The following is an 11,786-nucleotide window of genomic DNA, read 5'->3' on the forward strand; positions in this document are numbered from 1 at the left end:
AAAAATTTAATAAAAATTTTCATTTTTTGGAGCATAGTCACTAGGAAAGTTATGTTAAACATCCATAAGTTAGAAATATATTCTGCATTTTTTTATTTCAGCATATTATCGAGATACAGATGTTTAGGTTACAAGATCTTACTTTAAATATGATTATAAATAGTTAACTGTTACTTTTACAATCTACATCTGATGGTAATGTTAATATTCTCAAAATTTTTTCCTATCAATTTTAATTATTTATTATACCAAGAGGATGTCTCATTTTGATTTTTATATTTCTTGCATTATTTTTAGTTTATATCTCTTTGATCAAGTTGAATATGCTGAAGGAGATGGGTAATAAGAAGTAGAATCAAGAAACAGAATAAAGAAGGGTGGGCACAGGCATAGTTGGATTAAAATCAGGGAACAGACAAGTTTATGGGTTTTCCGGGTGTACCTCCTGTGCCTCAAATTTGAAATCCTAATTATAAGTTAGTAAGATTTCTTCTATTGTGTGAAATGTGGGCTCATGCCATTTCTAGGATTTTAAAAAATATATATATTAATACAAACTAATTATTCAATTATTGATTAATTTATTTATCATTTATACATTCAATAATTATTGAGTGCCTCATTTACATGAAGGATAGTGTCTATTTTTGCATTTCTTGCTCAACAATAGTTAGAATAAGATATGAGAAAACACACTACCTATTATTAAGACCTATACAAATATTGAGAGGTGTAAAGCACTCTTAAAGTCTTTTTTCCCCTTTTTTTTCCTTTGAACAAATGTAGATGTGAATTAAGAAAATTCATAAAATTTGTAAGTATTATTAAACAACTCTGTGCATAGTCATGTACTAGATAATTTCAGAGATACGAAGATAATTTTGAATATTAAAAAGAGCTCTAGATGAAAATTAAAGAGAAGTCCTATATTATATGATTCCTGCTACCACAAATTTATAAGTAGCTATACCTCAGTGAGCTACATTTGTTTTATTTAAACAAGTAGTGTACCTTAAAGTATTATTAAAATACATTCAGACCAATGGATTGTAATCACTGACTTCACATGATAATATCTGGGGTCTTTGAAAAATTACCAGGTCTGAGCTTTCTATAAGGTAAAAATTATCTCCAAAATTAAGTAAAAGAAAAAATATGTAGGTTGCTCTTTCTGTTCCTTAGGAAATTAAACCTCCTCAGGGTAGAATATGTATATAAACATTTAAAAGGTGATATAGATGGTCCATGAGGGTTGATAACTTCTGCTTTGAGCGATAATATGCTTTTATATCAATACAAGATCTTATCTTTATGAAAAATGGAGTAAGTAGAATTACAAACACAACAACTATACAATATAAAGTAGCATAAAATTCTATGGCAAATATAGCACATCAAGAATCAAAAAAAAAATATGGGTTTGGTATATTCAAGGAAAACTTCATGGATAAGTGACCTTGAATAAAGTATGGGATTATAAACAGGAGAGAACAGATAAAACTGATTAAAAACACATTGTTCTCTGATGTATTCATAGTTAAAAAGGATTTGTGAAACACATGTTAAAATGGGCTGTATAGTCCCAGTGGACACCAACTCATTCCTTTAGAACGTCTTCATGATTTTCTGTTGGCTCTATTTCTGCTCTTTAAATAGTCTTTTGTTGGCAACTCTGGTTCCAGCATATCCAGAGCAGACAAATCATTGTGAGTTTACATCCTTAGTACTGATGCCATCATTGTCTTGCGGACGTGCCTACATCACAGTAGAACTAATTTTTGAGGAGGAGTAACCGGTGAAGTATTCCTTGGCGGATCTGCTTGGTCTTCACACTATAGATGATTGGGTTGAGCACTGGTGGAACCAATAAGTAGATATGAGCCATAAAGATGTGGATGAGTGGGGAGGAGTGTCTGGCAAAACGATGGATAATAGATAGCCCTATCATAGGCACATACAAAACGAGTACAGCACAGATATGGGATGCACATGTGTTGAGGGCCTTAAGCCTCCCCTCATGGGATGCAATTCTTAACACTGAGTGGAGGATAAAAATATAAGATACAAAAATACCCAGAGAGTCCATACCCCACAGCACAGTGATCAGAACCAGACCATATACAACATTAAACTTGGTGTCAGCACAGGCAAGGCGGATCATGTCCTGATGCAGACAATAAGAATGAGAAAGGACATGGGAGTGGCAGAAGGGAAAAAAGGCCAGACGGGCCAGAAGTGGAATTATTGCAATAGCACTCCTAAGCAGGGCTGCAATTCCAATCTTGGCAATAAATTTTGGGGCGAGAATGGTAGCATATCGCAGAGGATGGCAGATAGCCACGTACCGGTCAAGGGCCATGGCTAAGAGCACAGATGATTCAGTGAAGGAGAAGGTATGAATGAGAAACATTTGGACCACACAGATATTGAACTGGATCTCTCTAGAAATGGACCACAGCACCCTGAAAAGTGATACCATCGTGGGCAGGGACATGCCCATGTCAGTGAGGGAAAGCATGGCCAGGAAGTAGTACATGGGCTCGTGGAGCCTGGGATCTATTCGGACAATATGCAAGATGGTGCAGTTGCCCATTATTCCAACAAGGTAGAGGAGACAAAATGGGATGGAAATCCAATGGTGAAATTCTTCATAGCCAGGGATACCTGTGAGATAGAATGTGGAGGACAGGGTATTGCTGGAGTTTGAGATTGCCATGGGCTGACTGTTAAACCACAATCCAATTCCACAATCACACTCCAACAGGGAAGACAATAATAACACCAGGATCTACATCAGGAAAAATAAAAAAAGAAAGAGGGAAAATAAAGCAAAACTTCAGTGTTTACCTATAACCACTCTTTAACCCATTTACACATCTCTGCTTTGTCTTTATTCATTTCACTGCTAGGTATTGTTGGTTAAGTAAAATATCCACTTTATAACTGCAAAAGCCTTTTTTTCTGAATCCCAGATGCAAAAAACATTAAAAATCCTCTCTAAACATGGATGATCTTCTTCCAAAGACACTCCCCAGACAGAGCATCACACATACAAATTCTAGACTACATTTTTATTTTTATAATTTTCTTTAGGAACTTTCTTGGCCAGGGTCATTAGTTTTACATTAGCTTTTTTTTAATGATCCTTGCAGTGATTTACATTAAATTCCTTTATGTGTCTAAGCTTGAAAATTTCTTCCACAATGATAAAATACCATGCAAGTTACCTTTACAGAATTCAGACAAGTATTGCCAGCATGGCTGTTGCTTTTGTTAACCTATCTCCAATTATATAATTGACATCACAAGCCTGCTTTCTTGAGACAATCAACTCTAATATCAGTTTGGTTTTGGCCTGTCATCCCCAAGAGATAAATACAGGTTAAGATAAGCTTAATTGAAATAATATATAAATTTTTCAAAGAAAATCTTATAATGATAATATATGTAATTTAAGGAGGATAGAATTGGCTCTGGTTCTGATTTTTAAAATTCAGAATATATAAATAATATAATGGCCAGGATAAGCCGATACCCTTGCCACTAAATGGTTTGTACTCAAAACAAATACGAAAATATTTTTCCCCACTTCTGTGGTCAAGAAAAATATCTTTGAAGTAACAAGATAAGTTGCCTCTTAATATCCATCCCACTTGTACATCATTTGCCAAGCATCCATGCTCACCAAAATGATGGTGCGAGAATTTACAATTTATGGGACAGATGGCTTCTTATTGTACGTAAATAAATTGCCAGCTTTCTGTATTGCAAAGCCTATTTTGGCCCTTAGAGACACTCAAATCCCCTCCATTCTTCTCTAGCCTCATGTAGGTAAACCCTAAATGCAGCAGATATTTGCAAGGGATGTTTAATAATGGCAATTTTCTAGAAAATGGGAGACCCATAAATAAACAAGTAAATTCCAGAGATAAATTCAGTTTTTCTGACTGTTTACATTGTAAGTAGAATCTAACCACATATCGTAGGAGCTGATACTTACAGCCCTACTATATCCCTCACTGTGTCTGTCTTACAGCTACTACCCCAAATCCTGCTTCTCTGACTTTGAGCGTGTCTACCTCATCTTTCCTTGTGTGCTGGCACTTATTATCACCTTGAATGCTCAGGTTTCCATATCTTACTATTTCTTTTTGTTAATTCCTTTCCAATTTCTCATCCATAATTAGAACTTGAATTGGAAGGCTGCCCATTTTTGTACCTCTCTGTATCGGTTCAGACCACTTCTCTGACCTTATAGCCTCTGTCTCCCACTGCCAAGAGGTATAAACATGAAGTTTAGTTGAAAGCTGGAAGATATCTGATCGGGAGGCCAGTCTGAAGCACACTTCGTTATCTCTATGACTTTTTTTGAGATTTTAAGGAGACAACTCTCTACCAGCTCCCTTGTTAACCCTGGTTTCTCTGGCTCTGCAGTCGCGTCGACCTAGGATATTCTGGTTCCAATGCATGCTCACTTTGTAATTGTGGGCAAATGATTTTTTTTTTTTCTGTCTGCATCAGTGTTGCCTCCTTTGTAAACCAAAAATCGTAACAATTTGATAACATTGTGCTGAGGATTAAAGGAGATATTGTGGGTAAAATACTTACAATAGATCCTCATACATAGTTACCACACAATGATGATGATGAGGACAATGATGACAAGGAAGACTACAACAACCACAGTAACGACAATAAGTCTTTGAGATATGATGGGAGGGTGAAGGAAAAGAGGAGACTCTTAAGTGTCCTCTCACAGAGAAAAACACCATAAATGGGAATTTCACAAAAGTAATCTAGGAAACCTATGTGGTCGGAATGGGGTGATGTTATTTTTACCTCCATTTCATCCAGTGAAGACTCAGCAAAGCTAGAGATAAGAATTTCTTCTTAATAGCTTTCTCTACCTTGAAATTTCTCTGATAATGATCATGGTCTTACCCATGTGCTTTTCATTCCATTGAGGGACAATTTAAAGAGTCCAGGGTATAATTGAAAGTTTTACCAAGAAAAGAGATGAGATCACTGGGACTTCAGTAAGCCTCAAATCTCAGCTGTCACATTAGTATTCTGCAGTTACCACAACATATATATATATATTTTCACTGTATTCCATATATTCATTAGTATCTGGTCCTCCTATTGTTCCACAGCCCCTTACATTGTAGAATTTTTACAGTCTAAATCCCATTGCTCCTAACCATATAATTTCAAATTCATCCACATGGCCATGTGATCTATTCCACAATTCCATAGAGAAGGAGGGAGTTTGTGGAATTAGTTTATAAACTTAAAAGTCTAAAGGACTTATAAAGTGGGCTTCAGACTTCTGAGCTATAATTAAAGTCAAGTTTAAAATCACTGGTACTTGGGATTTGAAGGAACCTTGAGGTTATGTAGTGAAATCCCAATCTTAGTCTGATATTCCTTCTCTGTTATGTCTGAAAATAGTCCTTCACCCTGTGCAAACAACATGTCTGTGGACAGAGATCGCCTGCCGTAAAAGTCAAGGGCATCTTAAGTAAGCCCCATCTGTCTGAGGAGTTTGAGTCTGACTAGAATGCTAGGAGCATGAGGATGAGGAATAAAAATATTTTGGTGAAAATGATTCCCTGTGCTGAACTGAGAACCTCTCCCTTCCTGAAAAAGTCCCTGAGTCCTCCTTCTCACACTTTGGATATTTGCCCACCCTCTTTGGCCTCTCAAGCTCCCTTCCGTATGTTCTTATTGCCTCCCACTTTTGATTTTCCCAGACCTCCCATACTTGGTAGAATAGTTCCTCTTACCAGGAGTGACTGTTCTAATTCTCAGAGCAAGAAGGAAGAGTTAATAAGTCTTCTTCTATTCCTAAGAGATATGAGGCCCCAGGATAATGCAGGAAAGTGACTGTAACCCTGGCAGTCCCAACATTTCAGTTCTGGCCCTTCCCAAGATCCTTTCTCTCTCTCCACCACTTCCAGGTTGCAGCAAGATGTTTCAGTTTAGGAGTATAAAGGAAAGAATGCTATGGAAATTCTAATATTTATTGCCTTAATGTTTGGAACAAATGATGCAATGCCACATGGGATGCTAATTTGCATCAGGAATATGAGAGGACAGTAAAGAATTCTAGATATTGTATAGCCAATGAGAGGGATCTATTAAGGGCTTAAACCCTGGAGGGGAGAGACATAGAGTCTATGAACTGAAAGTGACTCAAGTTCATTTCTACATGATAATATTGAAAAAATGAGACTCAGTTTTTTGACTTGCCTTTCACAAAATCATACACACAACAATAAAGTCATTGTTATCACTCAAATCTCCTGATTCTCCAGAATGGTACTTTTTTCTTTGTCCCATAGAGTTCTTCATGATGAAGCAGATTAGAAAATTTGATCTGACTATAAATAGAAGCTTTTGCTCAATTAATAAAACCTCATATATGTTTGTCAACAATATTGATTCCTGAATACCTATTGGTTGATTGAGCCATACAACAGATTTGACATACAAACTACTAAATGATGATTTTTTAAAAAATATCTCTAATTAGTAGTAGAAGTTCCAATTGAAATGTCAGAAATTTCAGCCCTGTTTAGTACTAGAACTGGCAAAAAAAGAGAGAAAGAAAGATGAAAGAAAGAAAGAGAAGGAAGGAAGGAAGGAAAGACAGAAGAGAAAAAAGAAAAGGAAAGGAAAGGAGAGGAGAGGAGGAAAGACAGAAAGAAGAAAGGAAGGAAGAAGGGAAGGAAGGAAGGAAAGAGAGAAAGATAAAAAGAGAGAAAAAGAGAAAGACTTGTCTAACCATACTCATCTTCAGGCACTATCATAGTTAATACATTCAATGGATAATTGGCTTTTTTAGGAATTGATTACCTCAATAGAAGTAATAGCTCTCAGAAAGAAAATTTAGTTAATTGTTAAAGAAATTTTTTATCTGCTGATAGTCTATAAAAATGAGAGGTTATTTATACCTTATCCCTAGAAAAATCCTTTCATCTCCATTTTTATACCTCCCTTTCTAAAAATACCGGAAAAATAATTGTCCTTACTGCCCTCACTGGCACTGTATGTCCTCGGAATTCTCTTTGTGTTTTAATAACTTTAATATTAATTTAAATCATTTTGACATCATGTAAATAAATTTATATCATATAAATATATAATCATATCAAAATATGATCAAGGACGCCAAACTTAAAGGGTTATCATTAGTCAATGCAACTATACTTCTTTGCTACATGGTATATATATTTCTCAGGTATACAGTGGAAAGAAATAACAAAGTAATTATGACCCCCACTGGAAAATAAGACCACCTAATCAGAATTTTTAAAATAATGCCTTTGTCATGTATAAATCTTAACTTCATTATAAAAAAGAGAAGGAGTGTTCATCAACCAGAGGCTGATTACCACCACATCAATTTCTTTATGTATTAAAGCTGTAAGCTTTCTTTGTATGTTTATTTTTAAAAATCCTAAATTGAACTCAAAAATGTGTCTTTTCATCTGAGAGGGAGGGAGGGACAGGCTTATCAGCGGAGATAATACATTTGACATCCAGAAGGAAACAGGAAAATGGAGCTTGTGGTCATACATTAGACATATAATAAAAAGACTTTTTCATAGATTTGTTTAAATGTCATAGAATCTACTCATTAAACAATTAGGTTCTTTATAGGGTCAAATATTGTTGAAATTTTAATTTTTAATTACCTATTTATTTTAAGCACGTATTATGGAAAATAACATATATAAACAGAGAGAGAAAGAGAGAATTATAACACATCCTCGCATGCCCATCCCCTGGGTTCAGCAGTTATAAACTGATGCCCAGTTTTGTTTTTTGTTTTGTTTATTCCTCTACCATTTCCATTATTCTTATACATATCCCATATATTATATAATTCAATACACAAAAACTTCAATATGCTGAATACAGAGTATATTTAGGTCACATGTTTTCCCCTCAGAAATCCTTATATTAATATACGATACAAACTTTTAGTGAAGAACTTTGAGATTCTGAAACTTTGATTGAATATATTTTGTTTTAGTTGACTTTAAAATGTTCCTATACATTTATATTATTCTTTCATTATTTGTGGTCTTTAATGACTTCACCCAACATGTGCCTAAGTGAGAATCATTTTTCATTCTGGAAAAATGTTTCTTATCATTTCTATTTTATTTGTTCTGTTCTCTACTATAAGAATACACATTATTCAGATTATGAATCTGTAGGTCTATCTTACATATGAATTATTATCTTCCTCATTGTTTTACTTTCTTTAACATTTCCCCTCTCTTCCTTTTACATCTTATTTTAGTTTCTTGAAATATTTATTATATTGTGCCAATTATTTCCATGTGTTTAATTATTCTTTTTGCTGTTCTGTAGCATTCACTGGCCCTCTTTTCTCTAAAACATGTTCTCTTATTTCATCTTTAAAGTATATTTTCATGGCGTTTTTGCGCTTTTAAATTCATTTGGTTTTGCAAAGTTTGTTGTCTATTTTACTATTATGTTTCCTGGGATTTTACTTCCTGAATGATTTTTTTTAAACCATAGCTCTGTATAGTTTTAACTTTTTTTCATTATTTTCTATATTCCTTTTTCTTTACAGGTTATTCTACCTTTAATATTATTTAAAATCTGTGTATGTTTTTCAACTTTCTATTACTTAACCAAGTTTTATTTGGGTCATTTGCAAAAGAAATAAAATAAAATAACTTGTTTAGGTTCTCCTTAAACCATCTTCCTACTTGCCTCAGCTTCATTTCTGTTCTCCCATTAGAATGTGCACTTTAGGCTTGAGTGTTATAAATTAATTTATTTGTTTGGTTTATTTTCCTCTTATTTCCTTGGGAATTGAGTGAGACACAGAGTTGGACAGTTACAGTTGGTGGCGATTTGGGGGACATCTTTCTCACTGCATTTTTGTTTAAAGTTTTGCATGTTAAACATTCTGCCGAGCAGGGAGTGTATGCTAACCAAGAGATTTTGATATATTTTATTACCCACTTCATGATGGGTATACAGCCACTTTGATGTGAATTCTTGATTAGTCTTGTGGGTGTTCCCCTTTGGAGAAAACAAACCCCATGCATTCATTGCCCAAGTTTTTCTGACATTCATTTCAATAGAAGCAAAGGAAACAAAGAAATGCTTTTTTTTTTTTCCTATTTATTTCATTTCTAGGTTCAAACATCTATTTGACTATGATTTGGCTCAAAATACATCTGGAGAATGAGGTCTACTTTGCCTCAATGAAAAGAAAATTCAGTACCAATGCCAACTCTACTGTGTATTATCTCTGTTACCTTTGCACAGCTACTTAACATCTCTAAGTGCTGTTTTTTAACATGCAAAATTGGACTACTTGTCCAGCCTGAATGGAAAAGTAGCTCCATAAATCATTTGAATAAAATAAATTCCCAGGCCGGGCGTGGTGGCTCACGTCTGTAATCCTAGCACTCTGGGAGGCTGAGGCGGGCGGATTGTTTGAGCTCAGGAGTTCGGAACCAGCCTGAGCAAGAGCGAGACCCCATGTCTACTAAAAATAGAAATAAATTAATCGGACAACTAAAAATATGTAGAAAAACATTAGCCGGGCATGGTGGCGCATGCCTGTGATCCCAGCTACTCGGGAGGCTGAGGCAGAAGGATCACTTGAGCCCAGGAGTTTGAGGTTGCTGTGAGCTAGGCTGATGCCATGACACTCACTGTAGCCCGGGGAAAAGAGTGAGACTCTGTCTCAAAAAAAATAAAAAATAAAAAATAAATTCCCTATTACTAAATCTCCTGATATTAGGATTCTAAGAATCTTTAAAAGTAGGAAGCAATGATACACACAATTTTAATACTTTTCTTGAAGTGATGTAGAGTTTATGAAGGGAATGGTTTACACCAAACATGACCAAGAAGTGCTAAACAGGAAATCTTCAGGATGGAGACAGTGGAATCGAAGATCAAAATAATAGGAAATCACATGCCTTCTGTGTATGAGTAAGACCAACCCTTTTGGGTAATAATATCTTTAGGAATCTTTGGTGAATCTGCTATGTCTTGACGCTATAAATAATTGCGTTGAGTACTGGTGGGACTAACAGGTAAATATTGGCCAAGGTTATGTGACAAATGGGGGAGGAGTGTTTTGCATAGCGATGCACTAAGGACAGCCCTATCATTGGCACATACAGAATGAGCACAGCACAAATGTGGGAAGCACATGTATTGAGAGCTTTGAGCTTTCCTTGCTGTGAGGCAATGCCTAGCACAGAGTGGAGGATAAAAGCATAAGATATAAGTATTCCAAGAGAATCTATACCCCAATAAAATACTACAACAAACAAGCCATACAAAATGTTTAAAGAGATATCAGAACAGGCCAACTGGATGACATCTTGATGCAAACAGTAAGAGTGGGAGAGAACATGGGAGTGACAGAAGGAAAATGTGGGAATACGAACAAGAACAACAGGAAGGACAATGGAGCATCTGATGACAATAAAGACCCCTATGTAGATAATGCGTTGTGGGGTAAGCTTGCTGGAATATCTTAAAGGATCACATATAGCAACATACTGGTCAAAGGCCATGGCAAGGAGCACAGCTGACTCCATCAAAGAAAATGTGTGAATAAAATACATCTGGACTACACAAGCATTCACCCCAATCTCCCTAGCGTCAAACCAGAAGACGTTCAGTGCTGTGGGAAGGGTGGAGATGGACATGCCCATGTCAGTGAGAGACAGCATGGCCAGGAAGTAGTACATGGGCTCGTGGAGACTCTCGTTCATGTGGATGATGTGAAGGATTAAGCAGTTGCCCACTATTCCTATCAGGTAGAGAAGGCAAAAGGGGATGGAGATAAAGTGATGAACATTCTTGTAGCCGGGAATTCCAGCAAGGTAGAATGAAGCAAACTGTCCAGTGCTGGAATTAGCATCTGCCACAGAGCTGTCCCAAGTAACCATTTTTCACTATAAAAATGTGAACTCCTAGAAGGAAGAATAACACACAGCACACAGAAGATAGCAACTCATGTTCTCTACTAGATTTTTTTCTTAACTCATTGCTATGCAGGGACACTCTGTAGATAGTTTGGAAAATGAAGTTTTATCAAGTATTTGAAAAGTTTATCCCAAATCATCACTTCCTTTAAATATACCATTTATTGAATCCTTAAAACAGTTTATAATTATTATGTAGTCATCTGTCAATATTATACCCTATTGATTTTGGATTTTGAGTCATTCCCAGGGTGTTCTTCCTTCCCCTAAGTTAATAATATGTCCCTGTATGTTTTCTACTACTATTTGATAGGTTGGGTTGTTTTTATTTACTTTTGTATTTATCATTTATTTGCCACAAAATGTTGTATATAATGCTAAGTAAGAATATTTTCTAAAACCTTGATTCTTTTATGTTAGGCATTTATAGTTCTCTGACAAGAAAACATAGTGGAAACATTTTAGAAATAACATCATAAAAAATAACTGGATACTTCAAAACACTGTGTATAAAGTGAATGTTGTTACCAATTAAAGAGGTAGATAAATCACTTTGAAACTCATTTAAATGGGAACCAGTGATTCACAAGGATCCAAGGATAATTATCAATAGCATTTACCTCATTACTCATTCTTGGGTATTTGGGGTTTAGATGCTCTTTCATATTCTCCACCAAGGTTCATTTATGTCTTCCAACACTGCAATAAGCCCAGAGTTTTACTTAGCGAGTTGTTAATATTTGTTTCATGGATATAAGTGATTTATGAGCCATATGAACCTTGTTA

The 11,786-nt window shown here is 35.4% G+C and overlaps 1 protein-coding gene across 1 annotated transcript; it reads right to left on the reverse strand.

Annotated features, from left to right (window-relative positions):
- Positions 1-1,771: 1,771 nt before the first annotated feature.
- Positions 1,772-2,716, reverse strand: LOC105811473 (olfactory receptor 51L1-like). Its single transcript, XM_012645667.1, has one exon. The coding sequence runs from the start codon at positions 2,714-2,716 to the stop codon at positions 1,772-1,774; it is 945 nt and encodes a 314-aa protein (XP_012501121.1).
- Between the last annotated feature and the right edge of the window lie 9,070 nt (positions 2,717-11,786).

The sequence above is a fragment of the Propithecus coquereli genome, unplaced genomic scaffold (genome assembly GCF_000956105.1).
Source record: "Propithecus coquereli isolate 6110/MARCELLA unplaced genomic scaffold, Pcoq_1.0 Scaffold235, whole genome shotgun sequence".
Lineage (NCBI taxonomy): Eukaryota > Metazoa > Chordata > Mammalia > Primates > Indriidae > Propithecus > Propithecus coquereli.

Excerpts from the sequence above, each read along its gene's own strand:
- LOC105811473 (XM_012645667.1), bottom strand. The coding sequence starts at position 2,716 with ATGGCAATCTCAAACTCCAGCAATACCCTGTCCTCCACATTCTATCTC.